Source organism: Rhinoderma darwinii, chromosome 2, assembly GCF_050947455.1.
Source record: "Rhinoderma darwinii isolate aRhiDar2 chromosome 2, aRhiDar2.hap1, whole genome shotgun sequence".
Lineage (NCBI taxonomy): Eukaryota > Metazoa > Chordata > Amphibia > Anura > Rhinodermatidae > Rhinoderma > Rhinoderma darwinii.
Window position 1 is genome coordinate 57,885,122 of NC_134688.1, and position 18,147 is coordinate 57,903,268.

The following is an 18,147-nucleotide window of genomic DNA, read 5'->3' on the forward strand; positions in this document are numbered from 1 at the left end:
AGAATGGATTTACAATTCACATGGCTGCATGGCCGTGGATTTATTGCCAATGTTTGAAATGGGAGTAAAATTTGAAGCCAGGAAATTGTAGGCTATGAAGTCTGACGTAAATATGTCCGACAAGGTTCTGCGAACGACCGTTAATGGCAAATCTACACGTTGAGGTAAATTGTAGCTGGATTTTCAAGAGGCCACTGATGTTTGCACTCCCTCTTCACTCTCCATATAATACGTCATAGCAAAAGATAAATGGAAAGATCGCACATGGTGTGAACAACAGAAGGCATCTAGAGTAGCGGACGGTGCTCATTCCAGCCAAAGATGAATGCAAATAAAATGTGACCATCGTATACTAAAAAGTTCTGCAGCTTTCTAATATACTTTGTGTTTTAACTCTCATTCTTCAAAATCTGTGCTTGCTGTCAGTGATAGAAATTTTTTTTTTTTTACATCCAGACACTGAAAACCTGTTAAAAGGGTTCTATGGGCATTTTTCATTGATGGCCTATCCATAGGATACACAACAATATTAGATCAGTGGGGGGTCCGACTCCAGGCACCCACATCGATCAGCTGACTGAAGGGGTCGCAGCGTTAGTCTTCAGCGTTTACCAGACACTGCGCCATACACTGTGACTGGGAATACAGTTTAGTCACATTCACTTGAATTGGACAGAGACTGTAATTCCGGGCATAGCGCTATGACTAAACTGAGATAAGGAGGTGAAGAAACGCGTCAGCCCGATCCGTTGATCGTGGGGGTGCCAGTAGTCGGACCCCCATCAATCTGATATTGATGGCCATCGATAAAAGATGCCGGAGACCCCTTTTAAGTGCATCAACACGGTCTCTTGTAACAATCCGTGCACTTGTGTCAGCTGGACGTGATCAGGACAGGATTTTGGCAAAGCCTGGCAATATGTGAGGACAAGTCTGCGACCTTTTTAGTCAGCCTAGCCCCTCAGATGGTCCACAGATGAAATAGAGAGGCTTGGGAGACAAGGGCATAACAATTATCTATGGAGCCCTATAGAAAATGTTGGAAGGGGGCTACACCCTGCCGTGACCACCATCAGTCGAAAGTGAGGAAATTGAAACGGAATAATAATGATATTTATATTATAGAGATCACAGTATCCGGAGCCTCTCCACTTCCTCTTCTTATCCGGCAGCAGTATTATACGAGACACAATACCTCCGCTGCTGGGCAACATCACCTGCTGCTCGGCCCTTGGTCAATACAAGCTAGGGAGGCCAGTTACTTCACCTTTGGCCATGTAAAGAAGCCGGGCTCCATAACAATTGCTATGCCGGATAGTTACACCCTTGTCAGGAGGTCACCCATTTTCTGGGCCAGATTTCGGTAAGACTGTGTCAGTCTGCAAAACTTTCTGCAAGTTCCTGAAACTAACAAAGTTTGCTTTCCGTGTTTTTCATTCATTGCTATTTAATAAAACAAATCTCACCGTCTCACACGTAAGACATCTGGTTTCATTAGTTAACGTTCCCTGAAAGATCTCGTGTACCCAGGTGGGGTCTGGTGTGCTGTTGTTGTTCTCATTATCGATGTTTCCGTTGGGTATCCGACCATTTTGCTTCTCCTGCTTTCTCTCTTCTTGCAATATATCGGCTATCGTGTTGAGCAGGTAGTTCAAAAATTCGTGAGCATCTTGTTGCATGTAGTTGTCAAAAAGCTCTGGAAAACAAAACAGACTGGTGCTGCAGCAATTCTCAAAGTGCCGACAATAGGAGCAATATTAAAGGGGTTGTCTGAAACGCGGAAAAGCAGTCGGATTTATTTCTAGGAGAGGCACTTCTCCTGTCTTTGGGTAGTACTTGGTATTGCTGCTCAGGCTCATTTTCTTGAAGGGGCTTAGTTGCAATACCAGACAAAGCCCATGAAATAAAAAATAAATAAGTAAAAAAAAAAAAAAAAAGCAGACCCTATTATATGAGAAAAAGACAGCAGAAAAAGGCACAGGTGTGCTCACCCAACATTTCATCCTGGGATCTGTGGTTCCTCAATGGAGTGCAATCGGAAGAGGGGGGGGGGGCTTTCAGGCAGGCAAGAGAATCAGTATTTTTGGAAAAAGTAAAAAATATATTCCTCAGCATATCCACATGTTTAATGTAAAAAATAACTTATTTGGTCATAAATGTAGAAGTTCAAAAGGACACACAGGGTGTGTTACCGCTTACGCGTTTAGAATGAAGTGCTCTTACATGAGTAAGAACACTTCGTTCAAAACGCGTAAGCGGTAACACACCCTGTGTGTCCTTTTGGGACTTTTACATTTATGACCACATAAAGCTGTTTACATTCAACATGTGGATGTGCTGAGGAATATTTTTTTTTTAAACTTTTTCCTATTATATAATCTCTGACAATCCCTTTCGACTACTACCTTGGAATGAGGATCCTACAATTCTCTCATCACAATATGTAGCTCGGTTTAAACTGGCGTCACGGCTTCTGTTTTTACAGGATCATTTATGAAGAATTCATCCTTAATCTGTTTTTTGTTTTTTTCTAACTCCACTGACTGCCAGGACCTTAAACAGGGGTTTTCCTCCCATGAGACACATTTGACATATCCACAGGATATGTCAGAAATGTCAGATGCGGGCCCCACCTCTGGTACACGCACCTATCTCTAAAGGGGTCCCTTCAACCCAGCCACTTTCTGATTATATGGTCGGTAGTTACGAAAACAGCGTAGCTCCCTGAGCTAGGTGTTTCCATAGAAGTGAATGACCGTTACGGAAACACTGTAGCTCGCATGCTACGCGGCTTCCATAACTGCCATTCACGCCTATTGGCATTAGGGAAATAGCATAGCTCAGCTACGCTGTTTACGTAACTCCCGACCACATAATCAGGAAGTGGCCGGCAGGAAGCAAGAGCCGAGGAAGGTAGAACGGGGTTTAGGGAACCCCGTTCTAGAGATAGATGCGGGTCCCAGACGTGGGACCCACATCTATCTGACATTTATGGTTTGTTTTTTTTACTACATTGACTACTGCATTTATTCTGCCAAAAAGCAACAGAAATCTGAGAAGAACTAATAAAAAGCACATTAGAGCCTGGAGATGAAGACATTGATCATAATCTGCACGTTGTCCAGCTCTGACGTAATATGTGGCAGCATGGCACCCATGAGTTCTTGAGTTCTTACCAACCACAGCATTGAGATGGAGATTTGGACATTTTAACTCTAAATATAGTTATTTTTAATCCTAACTCAATAGCGATCTGGATGCAGCAGAGAATATCTTATATGATTAACAATGGGGACTGCAATGTTCGCTGACCCTCTATGGAGGTGAACATATGTGCACAACACAAAAGCACCGAAAGCTAAAATTACAGAGATAATCATCACCCAGTTGTAGCTTCAGCAAAAAAACATGAAATAAATTCCGCTTACAACGGCATAATAAGCATTTACAGGGGCGAGTGTTACCAATTGTATGACCTTATTGTAACATTCTTGATATTTCTGTTTTCGATGTAACTAAGGAAAGGTGGCAGTGTGACAATTAGATGTTACATTCAGTAGATTCTGATAATCCTAGAAGAAAAAAAAAAGTCCGCAAATGATCGCAGGGATTTTGAGGGAAAGAAGGATCGGGCATGTTGGATTTCAACATATCCAATCCTTTGTTCCTGCAGGAGATAAGCAGCGCCTAGGAGAGCCTTACTCCCCTCTGCTCATTGAAATAAACAAGCACACTCGACTGAGAATGGATATGGTGGAATCGAAAGAAACGGCTGACGGCCAAACATGCAATCGGCCGACAGCAATCTCATGTGAGCAGACAGTCAGCAGGAAAAACGTGGCCCTGACCGATTGAATTGTATTTTTTAATGACACCATATGATGTACAGAGAAACTTTCAATAATATTTTTTGTGAGGAACGCAGTTGCACAAGTTATTTTGGTTTTGTCTTTACGGTGTTGCTTTTGCGGTAAACTTTGTTAACTTTATTCTGGGCTTCAGTACGATTCCAGCAATACCAAATTTATGCCGCTGTATGGGCACTTGTTTTTTGCGGGATGAACTGTATGTTTTATTGGTACCATTTTGGGATATATAGGACTTTTTGATCACTTTTTATTAAATTTTTTGGGAAAGCAAGTGACCAAAAAACAATTCTGGCATTATTTTTTTTCTTATTTCCCCACAACTATCCCCATGGGGGTTAAAGAACGTGATATTTTTATAGTTCAGACTTAACAGACAATCGTCACAGGCAGGCCAAATAAGGGAACCGGGTGAGGACACTCCCTCCGTCTAAACACTTAGATGCTGCAGTCCTTATTGACTGCGACATCTGAGGGGTTAAACGGCCGGGATCAGAATTATCTCCGATCACAGCCGTTGCAGACGGGAGTCAAATGTATGAAACAACCAAAACCTGCCGCGTATGGTGCGGCCTCATATCTTGAGCCCAGGCTATATTATGATAGCATACAGCAGCCATACACGTACAGCAGTCGCGGAGGTGGTAATATAAATCACACAAAATTATTCCAATCTTCTTTTAGTTTCTATATGGCATATACAAGAGGAGGAGAAGTAATAGTTACCATTTTCTTTCCGTAACCGGGTAATGAACTTCTTTGGAGGAATGACCCCAACTTTTTTCTTTTGTGTGGCTATACTGTGGAAGAGGTCGGCTAAGCAAGTAAGAAGATTCTCCTTCTTTCTGGGTTGGCTTTTGTAGGCAAGAACTTTTTCTCGAAAAGGGCGGCAAAAATAAAGTGCCTGTAGGACAGAGTTGCAGTAGCAGGTATTCCCGAACTAAGGACGTAAAAGAGAAAAACACAGAAGTTACCAACACGTAGATCGCGAATATGCAAATTCCACATAGCGGCGGAAAGGATAGTCAATTGATAAGGATCAGGAAATCAATTTAACGTGTAAAGCTCATTGGGGAATGTTTTGCGTCTAGGATCCAACATTCAGGCTTCATGTTAGTAGGAGCAACTGGCGAGACATTGATGCCAGCTGAATTCACAGACCATGTGAGCGCTGGCGTAGGTGCCGATAGCGCCGTATTGCAACACCTAAAGGGGTAGTCCAGACGTCTGTAAATAAAGTTTAAAAGTGCAATTCTGCTTTTATCAAAACTACACATTTTAAGTAATCCCTGGATTTTTAGTTCCTTGGTAGGTCTCAAAATTTGTAGTATCAGACAACAGCTTACATGCAATTTTTTTGTTAGACATGAGAAGTAACAGCTGACCTCATAGGGGGGGCATATACATAAGACCAGGGTCACTAACCTCTCTTGCGGTTTTACAACGGACTCAAAGTTTGTGCAAATAAATAAGTCCACACACAATCGCTAAGTGAATGCATGAAAAACAAAAAAGAAGGTTGATGCGGCCTATGACAGAAAGAGACCGTTCGCACCCAGCACCAATCTTTCGTTTACACTTTTGTATAAGAGGAGTTAGGTTTTGGTCTTTAAAGTCAGACAACTGCCTAGTAACCTCTATACCCAAATAACGCATCTGATCAACACATTGGACCAAGGTCCCCACATTTACCAGAGGCCCGGCTAAGTGATCAAATCGGGAGTAATGCCGACTTATGCCAATTGATGGTAAGTCCAGAAAGACGTCTGAACTCATCAACCAGTTATAACCGCCGCCAGGGAAAGACCAGCATCACAGACGTGAAATACTGCTGCTTTTCACGTCCGAGTTGCACCCGAGCGGGTCCCGTTTTCACGGATCCCTCAGACATGAGTCTAAATCAAGGGATCCGTGAAAACTGAAGAAAATAGGACATGTTCTATTCTTCAATGGACCCTTCACACGGTCCGTTAAAACAACGGCTGTGTGAACGGCCCCAATGAAAAATATGCGTCCGCATGACGGCCGTTATTTTAACAAGCGTCACACTGACATACCACGGTCGTCTAAATTCGGCCTTAGCCTGACTGTTTTTAGTTTCCCCATACACAAACCATGGCAAATCCTTAGATTCTACAAGTTTCAAAACTACCAAACTTGAATCAGAACATACATTCTTGCACGTGCGTGCTCGAAAGCTCTTAATTTAGAAACGTCCTAATGCTATGGTACTCACCCGGTACATCTCTGCAGCAACATAAGCTTGAAGTGGTAGAACCATGCTTACACGTGGCAGCATCTACACAGGGCACTGCGGCAGCATCTACACAGGGCACTGCGGCAGCATCTACACAGGGCACTGCGGCAGCATCTACACAGGGCACTGCGGCAGCATCTACACAGGGCACTGTGGCAGCATCTACACAGGGCACTGTGGCAGCATCTACACAGGGCACTGTGGCAGCATCTACACATGGCACTGTGGCAGCATCTAAAAAGGGGCTGCCTAATCTTGATATGTGTGTCTGCCAAACGCTTCCAACTGAGCCGCCGGACTGCAATTAGCGACACTTAAACTGGATTGTTGAAATAAGCACGTGGAGAATGCGCTCAAATTTTAAACCTAGCGGTATAATTATAGTAATGTAGTATTATTATAGTAATATATCGTTATAGTAGTTAAAATAACTAATTGATTAACAATCATTTTATATTGTATCAAATTTGAAAGCAATGCGGCCCATCAACTTCCCATTTTTTCTATATGTGGCCCACTTACCCGGCCGAGTTTGAGACCCCTGCTCTACATCCCCTCCCAACTTATTACTTGCCCTCCTCCATGCGCTTGTGAGGTGTCTGGCTGTGGCTTATTCCCCTCCCCCTATTGAGAACACATGTACGCTCGGCCAAACCAAGCGTGCATGTGTATGGGGAGGTCTGAAAGAAATAGCTGTCGATTGAACAGTTATTGAAGGTTGTATGGCCATCTTAAAGGGAATGTGTCGCTAGAAATATATATATTTTTTTTTTCAGTTAAACAATTCGTATTTGAGTGATTACACATTGTTTTAATTAGAATCCAATTTATAAAATTTCCATGTTCTGGCCACTAGAGGGAGCTGTTCCCAAAATTGCAGCATGGTCACTGTGGTAAAGCAACCTCATTGATTTATGCTGCAAATTTGGGGTAGACACACTCTCCTCTAGTGTCCTCACACAATCCCCCCTCCCTTATTCTGGCTAGTGCTAGGAGAAGGAAGGGTTTGAATCTTCGAACCTCCTACACGGTGTGCCGCCATTTTCTGGGCGACTGCACAGTGTAGGATTAGATACAGGGCTCAGCAGACAGTATAACACGAACATAATACACACATCATATACACGAACATAAAAAACATGCCGCCGCTGGTCTACGCTCCTATTCCTTGCGCCTGAACAAATGACCGGAAGCCGCGGCCGGAAGACGTCATCTTACTATCAGTCAGCGGCTACCGGTCCACATGAAAATGGCGCCGGATTTCGCTCTGCGAACGAGCTTCATTTTGGTCTGTGTGGGAGCTGCGCATGCGCCGTTCCCACACAGACAGCGTACTCTACGGAGAATGGAACGGCTCCCATTCGCATTCTCTATGGGGATGTGTGTGCCGTATTCCATCTCTGTATGTGTCGTTAATCGACACATACAGAGATGGGAAAAAAATGGCAGCCCCTATAGAGAAGTAAAAGTTTGAACACAGTAAAAATTAGAACGTGACAACACTAATAAATACAATTTTTGTTTATATTTTATTAAAAGCAATATAATAAAAAATAAAAATCATGACACTTTCCCTTTAAAGGGAAGGTGTACCAATTTTTTTTTATATATATAATATGGTTTTTAGTAAGTTATTAAAATAAATTGTATTTGTGTTCTTGTGTTGTACTTTTTCCTTACTTTTACTTCTCGATGGGGCTGCCATTTTTTTTTTCATCTCTGTATGTGTCGATTAACGACACATACATCCCCATAGAAAATGTTAATGGGAGCCGTTCCATTCACTATAGCGTACGCTGTCTGTGTGGGAACGGCGCATGCGCCGCTCCCACACAGACCAAAAGGAAGGTCTTCGGCAGAGCGAAATCCGGCGCCATTTTCATGTGGACCGGAGGCCGCGGCCGGACAGTAAGATGACGATTTTCCGGTCCGCAGCGAAGACGCAAGGTATAGGAGCGGAGGCGGCAGGAGCAGGCAAGTTATGTTTGTGTATGTGATGTGTGTATTATGTTCGTGTGATACTGTCTGCTGAGCACTGTATCTAATCCTCCAACACTGTACATTCGCTCAGAAAATGGCGGCACACTGTGTAGGAGGTTTGAAAATTCAACCCCCTCCTTCTCCTGGCACTAGCCAGAATAAGGGAGGGGGGATTGTGTGAGGACACTAGAGTGTGTGTCTACCCCAAATTTGCAGCATAAAGCAATGAGGTTGCTTTACCACATTGCCAATGCTGCAATTTTGGGAATTGCTCCCTCTAGTGACCAGCACATGGAAATGTTATAAATTAGAATCTAATTTATAATATTTCCTGACTTATAAAAAATTAAAACAATGTGTAATCACTCATATACTAACTGTTCAACTGGAAAAAAATTCTAGCGACACATTCCCTTTAAGGGCACAGATCTCTGAGTTACCAGGAATTTACATGCAGATTATGTCACAGATATCACCTGTTACAATACAATGGTTGAAATCCATTGAAGTTTCATCAGGAAATCAGCAATTTATAGGCAGCATACGCACAGCCTTTTACAAGATTCCTGAACTGGGATCTTCCTCTATCCTCCAGCCTCTGATTGACAGCATTTTCCCTATTAGATTGGGTTACAGGAAAGCCATCGGAAACTGGTGGGCAGAGCAAGCTGCCAGCTGAAGACGACTACTGCTAACACACACCGCCTGCCCAGAGGACCTGCAGCTAGATTATGCTGCCCTCAAATAGTCCGGCATGAATGAGTTGAAAGGCCCACTAACTTTTTATGCCGATTTAGGCCTCATGCATACAAACTTATTTTTGTCCTCCCGTAAATACTGGCGTAAATACCGGTCCTTGGTCACCCGTATTCCACCCGTATTTAAGGGCACGTTTTCGCTGCAAAATTACACTGCAGTAATCGGCAGCCCCTTCTTTCTATCAGTGCAGAATAGAGAGAAGGGACAGCCCTTTCCGCAGAAAAAGTAAAAGAAATTCATACTTACCCGGCCGTTGTCTTGGTGACGCGTCCCTCTCTTGACATCCAGTCCGACCTCCCTGGATGATACGGCAATCCATGTGACTGCTGCAGCCTGTGATTGGCCTGATTGGCTGCAGCGGTCACATGGGATGAAACGTCATCCCAGGAGGCCGGAGTGGAGGAAGAAGCAGGGAGTACTGGGTAAGTATGAACGTCTTTTTTTTTTTTTTACAGGTTGCTCTATATTCTGATCGGTAGCCACTGTCCAGGATGCTGAAACAGTTACTGACGATCGTTTAACTCTTTCAGCACTCTGGACAGTGGCCATTTACTGACGTCTCCTAGCAACGCTCCCGTAATTACGGGTGAACACACGTAGTCACCCGTAATTACGGGAGCCCCATAGACTTCTATGGGCCTGCCCGTGCCGTAATTACGGCCTGAAATAGGACATGTTCTATATTTTTCAATGGCACGGGCACCTTCCCGTAAGCATAGGGGGAGGTACCCGTGGCCAACAGAAGTCTATGGGCCCGTAAAAACGTGCCGTAATTACGGGCGTTTTTACATTCATGTGCATGGGGCCTTAAGCTGTACAATACTATAAAATGTCAATTGCATTTCCCTTTAATCATTTTATAATGACACTTAATATATTTTGCAGTGAGTGAACAGAAACAATCTAGTTCGCATCAGACCAAGCCCGACTTTCACAAAGCTGCATGCCATCGCATGTGAGCTGAAAACAGAAGCAACCCAAATCGCTTTCCTATAGGCTAGAGATATGCCATCGATCACCATTAGTACCAAGCCCCTCTAAACGGTGGCAGGTGCTCTTTAAAATATTTGGCTATGGCAGGAATCAATGTTTGGACAGATAAATAGAAGTTTTGGTAAAAACTCAAACACTAATGTTTTCTTCTGTTTTGCTAGTTTACAAACTTCATCAAGGAGGCGACTTAAACATAAGTATAAAATACTGCGTGGGTCAGAGTCTGCATGAGACAAGTTAGGAGAGATTCACATATTTGCAGCTTTTATTTTTTAAAAGGATATAGACATCTTTGCACTGAAATTTTTCTGCTGTAGTCTGTGCAGCTCCTGTACATAGCTCAGGGTGCAGCAGATTCTGACATAGATCCGACAGCACACTGCTAATGTCAGAGTGGACTCATCCGCACTGCTCTCAGTGACAGATATCAGCAGGGAGGGGGAAGAGGATGTACACGGTAGATCAGAGTGTGGAGACAGGGAAAGCATCCCACTGTTCAGGGAGGGCAGATAACACAGACACGTGTGCGTGTGTATAGTTTACAGAAGGTGTACAAAGCATTTAAGCCAAAGCCAGGAGTGGAAACAAAGAAAGGGAACTACAAGCCTTTCCTTTACACCTTCCTTCTGGCATTCACTCCTAGCTTTAGCAAAAAAATAAATAAAAGAAAAATTAAAAAAAAAAAAAAAAAATCGCATTGAAAACGACAAGTGTGAAGCCAGCCTCAAATGGATATTTAGCACCGACTAACAATCATTCCATCATACTCCTATCACAAATGTCAAACTAGTATGCGAGGTGACCTTCTTAAAAAAAAAAAAAAAAAAAAAACACAGCCTAAAAAGAAAAAAAGAGCAGCAATTGCGATTTCAATTGAATGTATTTGAGGATAAAGATGATTACAAATAAAGCCAGTTTGTTCTGCCACTGAAGTGATGAGAATGGAAGATATAACAGTAGCTTCTACATAAACTAAACAGTCAAATGTGCCGCCCAGTGTCAGAAAGCTTGGTCTCAGTCGATGGTCATGGGTTCTCCAACAGGATAATGTCCCAAAACACACAGCTAAAAACATCCAAGAATGGCTATGAGCAAAACATTGGACTATTCTGAGGTGGCCTCTATGAGCCCTGCTCTAAATCCTATTGAACATCTGTGGAAGGAGCTGAAACCTGCAGTCTGGAGAAGGCACCTTCACACCTGAGACCGCTGGAGCAGTGTCCTCACGAGGAGTGGCCGAAATACCTGCGGACAGATGCAGGAGTCTCATTGAGAGTTACAGAAATCGTTTGTTAGCAGTGATTGCCTCAAAAGGTTGTGCAGCACAATATTAAAGTTAAGGGGACCATCATTTTTGTCCAGGCCAGTTTCATTCATTTTTTAAAATTTTGGGTTGAACCACAATTCAAAAGCAATGTCTGATTTACATTAGTTGATTTTCAGTAAATTAAAATGTATTATTACTTTTGTCCGTTTCAAGCTATTTCAGTGACCATTGTGGGTTTTACTTTCTTTAACGGAAGGGTACCAACAATCAATCTTGTCCACAACGGTTATATCTATCCATCTATCTCAGTGTGTTAAAAGGTGCAACTTTTGAAACACTTCATTAAAAAGAATTGTAACTTTTTGAGATACAGCTGCTTTATATCCTGTATACAGAGCATCTGTATCATGCGCCAAGACCTGAATCCATCCGTCAGGTCAGCGGGACTGACTGGTTCAGTGTCATCAGGTCCACGCAGGTTCGAGCTGCTTTCGATCACATCTAAGTTCTGAGCTTACATGTGATTGATAAGAGGTGGATACTGTATGTCAGAGACACCCAGGGCACGCTGACACTGAACCCATGTGTGCCACTGACCTGACGGATTCAGGTCTTCGCGCATGATACAGCTGCTCTGTATACAGGATACAAAGCAGCTGTATCTCAAAAGTAAAACAAATTTTTTAATAAAAAGTATTTTGAAAGTTGCACCAAACATACATACGTACACATTTTTATAAAAAAAAATAAAAGATTTTAAAAAGGTGTACATAGTCGTTAAAAAAAATATTTCCTTACATATCATGGCAACAGCTAACAATGATTATACTAGTAATCATGCCCATGAAAATAACCACTTCCTCATATGGGATATAGGGGACAGGCAGGAGGAACAAGACATCATTTAAAGGAATCTGTCTGCCCGCTTAAATCTTTAGTGCTAAGCGGAAGATCAGCACTGGGTTAGAGAGACCTGATATTTTAAGAACAAATTTTTTCTTAATACAGTAAAATTCCTTTAATCTGTCATCAAAAATATCTGATATCTGCAAAATTATTAAATACTCCATATCAACCGCTCAGAGAGACGTATATACATCTTACTTGTAAGGGCAGATAGCCTATTGGTTCTCCTGGTCTATTGGCCTTGTGCTGGGAACAAGTGGCGGATTATCAAATTCTGGATTAAAGGAATTTCACTGTATATTCTTTATATTAAATAGACCTGAGGGGACTGAGATTTCGCTTTGAACAGCAGTGCCAATATCAGCCGACATCAAGCGGTCAAGCTTTCCAAGTAGCATTCCTTTTATAAACCTAAAAAAAGCAAAACTTCTTTCCAGCACGGCAGCAGCTGCATTCCGGTGGAATTTAGAGAAATAACGTTTATTACCTGGGAACTCTGCCATCACTCGTGTTATATATTCCAGCAATGTGATTATAGAAGGCTTTTATTTTCAGATGAAAATTCGGAAAGACAGCAGACAGATTTTGCTCCTATTTCTGGGAAGTTTACTATTTTTGGAGAGTATTTATATCTGCAGGGGTCTCCGGACTATTCAAGCTTTACAGCCAGAGTGTAGATCATAAACCATCTACAGCCAAGGAAATAATCCTGACTATTAGAATGCCAAAATAATAACAAATCATACCGGCTATAATACGAATATAGCAGCAAAAACAACAACAAATCATAACGACTATAATACTAATATAGCAGCAAAAAGAATAAATCATAACGACTATAATACTAATATAGCAGCAAAAAGAATAATAAATCATAACGACTAGAATACTAATATAGCAGCAAAAACAACAACAAATCATAACGACTAGAATACTAATATAGCAGCAAAAACAACAACAAATCATAACGACTATAATACTAATATAGCAGCAAAAAGAATAATAAATCATACCGACTATAATACTAATATAGCAGCAAAAATAATAATAAATCATACCGACTAGAATACTAAGATAGCAGCAAAAAATAATAATAAATCATAACAACTATAATACTAATATAGCAGAAAAAATAAATCATACTGACTAATACAAATAAATTATTATATTAGTATCCTAGTCGGTCTGATTTATTATTATTGCAGCTATATTAGTATTATAGTCCATATGCGTTAACCATTTGCAGACCGCCTATAAAACAAACATCTGGGCGGCCCGCAATTAACTCTGCAAGGACGTTCCAGAACGTCCTGCAGAGTTAGCAGGTTTGTCGCTCTCCGGTGGCATTTAACTCCGTGATACAGCTGTGACTAGACGGAGCTTCATCCAGAGACTACTCAGTGTGTACTGCCGCTACAAGTGTGTCAGGGATTCACAGTGGGAACAGTAATGGAAATGAAGGGGAAGCAGCGCTCGTACAAGCGCTGCAGCCCCTTCAATACGGCAGATTGGTTGGGGTGCTGGGAGTCGGACCCCGACCGATCAGATATTGATGGCCTATCCTAAGGATAGGCCATCAATTTCTTGGGACTGGACAACTCCTTTAACAGTGTTTTGGCACTTCACAACGTCTGTAATGGTTGTATGGTGTCAGCAAACCAGCTTTGGAAAATTGCTCTATAAAAGTTAGTGTGCGCACCATTCATCGTAAGCTCCACCTTGCGTCCAGTGTGTAAGAAATATGCACATATCTGGTATCGCTGAAGTCGGCAGAAGTTACCAAGTATGTCTTCAGGTGTGTTTACCCAGGGGCATGCACCAGACGTAAAAAAAAAAATGTGAATGTGTTTTTTTTACATTTTTTTCTTCCATATTTAAAAAAAAAGTTAAATATATTCTTTTTTTTATATTAGAGAGCATCAAATCTGGAGCACCTTTTCTTAGAACTGTGCATTTGGCCTCCCCTTTGTTATTCCTCCTGGAAATGTACAGTGAAGGAAATAAGTACTTGCTGATTTTGTAAGTTTGCCCACTGTCAAAGACATGAACAGTCTAGAATTTTTAGGCTAGGTTAATTTTACCAGTGAGAGATAGATTATATTAAAAAAAAACAGAAAATCACATTGTCAAAATTATATATATTTATTTGCATTGTGCACAGAGAAATAAGTATTTGATCCCTTTGGCAAACAAGACTTAATACTTGGTGGCAAAACCCTTGTTGGCAAGCACAGCAGTCAGACGTTTTTTGTAGTTGATGATGAGGTTTGCACACATGTTAGATGGAATTTTGGCCCACTCCTCTTTGCAGATCATCTGTAAATCATTAAGATTTCGAGGCTGTCGCTTGGCAACTCGGATCTTCAGCTCCCTCCATAAGTTTTCGATGGGATTAAGGTCTGGAGACTGGCTAGGCCACTCCATGACCTTAATGTGCTTCTTTTTGAGCCACTCCTTTGTTGCCTTGGCTGTATGTTTGGGGTCATTGTCGTGCTGGAAGACCCAGCCACGAGCCATTTTTAATGTCCTGGTGGAGGGAAGGAGGTTGTCACTCAGGATTTGACGGTACATGGCTCCATCCATTCTCCCATTGATGCGATGAAGTAGTCCTGTGCCCTTAGCAGAGAAACACCTCCAAAACATAATGTTTCCACCTCCATGCTTGACAGTGGGGACGGTGTTCTTTGGGTCATTGGCAGCATTTCTCTTCCTCCAAACACGGCGAGTTGAGTTAATGCCAAAGAGCTCAATTTTAGTCTCATCTGACCACAGCACCTTCTCCCAATCACTCTCAGAATCATCCAGATGTTCATTTGCAAACTTCAGACGGGCCTGTACATGTGCCTTCTTGAGCAGGGGGACCTTGCGGGCACTGCAGGATTTTAATCCATTACGGCGTAATGTGTTACCAATGGTTTTCTTAGTGACTTTGGTCCCAGCTGCCTTGAGATCATTAACAAGTTCCCCCCGTGTAGTTTTCGGCTGAGCTCTCACCTTCCTCAGGATCAAGGATACCCCACGAGGTGAGATTTTGCATGGAGCCCCAGATCGATGTCGATTGACAGTCATTTTGTATGTCTTCCATTTTCTTACTATTGCACCAACAGTTGTCTCCTTCTCACCCAGCGTCTTACTTATGGTTTTGTAGCCCATTCCAGCCTTGTGCAGGTCTATGATCTTGTCCCTGACATCCCTAGAAAGCTCTTTGGTCTTGCCCATGTTGTAGAGGTTAGAGTCAGACTGATTAATTGAGTCTGTGGACAGGAGTCTTTTATACAGGTGACCATGTAAGACAGCTGTCTTTAATGCAGGCACCAAGTTGATTTGGAGCGTGTAACTGGTCTGGAGGAGGCTGAACTCTTAATGGTTGGCAGGGGATCAAATACTTATTTCTCTGTGCACAATGCAAATAAATATATATAATTTCGACTATGTGATTTTCTTCTTTTTTTTTTTATATAATCTATCTCTCACTGGTAAAATTAACCTAGCCTAAAAATTCTAGACTGTTCATGTCTTTGACAGTGGGCAAGCTTACAAAATCAGCAAGGGATCAAATACTTATTTCCTTCACTGTATGTATAAATTGACAACTTGAAGTTTCCATTTCCCTTGTGAATAGGGCGTGTCCCTACAATCAGACAATGTCCAATCAGTGCTTAAGGCCCTTTTAAACGGGCCAATTATCAGGCAAACTAGCATTCATATGAACGCTCATTCCCGATCACTGCCCTGTGTAAGCAGTACAACGATCAGCTGATGAACGGGGAAACATGTAACATTAAATTATCATTGCGGCAGCACATCCCCCTGTGTAAACCGGGAGCTGGGCGGCTGACATGATGGAAATGTATGAGGGACAAGACATCATAGTAACGAGCGCTCGTCCCCATACATAACCAATCATTGCTCCTCGTGACAGAAGAGCCAATCAACTAGCGGTTTTGTCGATTGGCGCTTGTTTACAGGGCCCATATCGGACAGAAAAGAAGCTCCAGCACTGTTATTTTATGAAGTATTTACTAATCTAGACATTTACAAAAATGAAAACTTTTCGCATTTTAGTTATTATATGAAAAAAAAAAAAACATGTTTAAAGTGGTCGAAGTTTTTATACTCCTTTATGTCACATTATTCCACTTTAGTAGGGGGTAAATTGGAAAAGATCGGCCACTATGATTATTAAAAATCGTATTCTCTTGCACGGTACCCCATCTTCACCACCCCGTTGAATTTTTTATTTTAGAGAAAAACTTAAACAAAGAGACATCGCAATTTTTAAAGCGTAGAATGGGTATTTAGAGGTCAATACATAAATAGCGGTTACTTACATTTACCAAACCAAAATAGTGCTCATTTACTGGAAACTGTTCCGGACCAATCTCTTTCTCTAAAGCCGAGGCATTGGCGCCCTAAAGAGGAGAGAAAGGACGCGCCGTTAGACATCCGTATAGATATATCACTTGTACTTACGCAATGCAGAGGATAGAACTACCAACAAAAGGCAAGGAGTATAAAAAGCGAACATTTTTTTTTTATTCACATTGGAGGACTGCTGGGACTTGTTGTACAACATCAAAGACATTTAATGAACACTTTCCATAAAGCAGCAGGACTCTCGTTTCCGCAGGGAGTCTTGGTAAAGATCATCAGCGTAATCGCCCAGATCTCAGCAAGGAGACAATTTCAAAGCCAGCGCTAAAACATCATTTGATGCTTTCCCCGCTGCGAGGCGGCGACGCTGGCGAGCTGGGAACGCTCTCATTGTAAAAATGTTAAGAGCTCTTCTCTGGCATGAGATAAAAATGATTCCAGCACAAAAACCCGTCACCAATGAAAACGGCTCCGGACGATTCTTCTGAACTCTTGCTGTTGTGAACTGCTGAGCCGTCTAGACATAGACCGCAAATATGGCCGAGCAAGCCGCTCCCTAGTACCAGTCGGCTCATGCTGTGGCCAGTAAATGAGAAGTGCAACATGTTTTTTTTGGAAAAGCAGCTGAGGATTAAGTTTCTATGTCAGAGAATTTACAGACCTTACTCGCCCTAGAATTTTCCAAATACTGGACTCGCTGGAGAACACAGCGGATGATGGGAGACAATCTGTTCTACCATGCTGTAAATCAAGGACTAGAAGGGATTGTCAGGGACTCAGCAGGTTTTACAAGGAGAAGAGATCAAACTGCAAATGTGAAAGCTGAAAAAAGTAGTTGTATAGTCTAATTCATTGTATAATAAAAAAAACATTATACAACGCTCTCATATATTTTGTGTTTAAATGTTACAATTTTCACCAAGATTATGCTTGCGGTCAGTGAATGGAAACATTTTGAAAACTTGCTCTGACCTGGTTCTCTTGCTCGCAGCTGGGAGTTTGTTACAATGTATCAGTGTAGGTAAGGGACAGATAGAGCTGCTGCTGTTTTTGGCTCAAAGTAGACTGTCCAGACATGCTTTTTAAGGACCTTGGAGCCATACACAACCGTGTTTCTCTTCAGTGTGCTATGCGCACTTTCTGCAGATAGTACACGAACCCATTCATTACTATGGGGCCATGCACACACCAGTGTTTTTTTCATATCTGTTCCGTAAATTATAGAACATGTCCTATCCCTGTAGTTTCTCGCAGATCCATGCCACGAATGGAGTCTACGGATCCACAAAAATAACAGACAGCACACAGAAGCCTACGATGATCACATGACCTTCCTTTGGGTGCGGACTGTGAAATACAGATGACACACGGACACACAGCCGTAATATACAGACAGAGAAAACGGTTGCAGAAGCAACTCAGGCATTAGGGACCAAAAATACGGACACAAAGATCCTTAGTTTGTGGCCTGATCAGTGGCAAAGGTTGTGTGCATGAGGCCATATACACAGGGCTAGGTCAGGGTGGGTTTACACCCTCTGAACGCCACTTTAATTATTGCATAATACACACCTAACACCCCAATCGTATTCACATTATATACTATGGGGACATAATACAGTGGATTGAACAGGATTCATTAAATCAACAAGACGTTATCAGGAGAACAACCTCACACACTGAAGTAATGAGATCCCAGTGGAAACGACTTAATTACTATCTGTATGTTTACAAGTTACCACGCC

General features: G+C 42.1%; 1 protein-coding gene across 1 annotated transcript in view; it reads right to left on the bottom strand.

Annotated features, from left to right (window-relative positions):
- The window catches only part of USP12 (ubiquitin specific peptidase 12), a 66,865-nt gene that overhangs the window by 13,259 nt on the left and 35,459 nt on the right, over positions 1-18,147 (bottom strand). The window contains exons 2-4 of the mRNA XM_075851667.1: positions 16,360-16,440; positions 4,593-4,806; positions 1,467-1,696 (exon numbers count right to left, since the gene is read on the bottom strand). Of these exons, the coding sequence (XP_075707782.1) occupies positions 1,467-1,696; positions 4,593-4,806; positions 16,360-16,440 (525 nt within the window). The remainder of the gene's footprint in view (positions 1-1,466; positions 1,697-4,592; positions 4,807-16,359; positions 16,441-18,147) is intronic.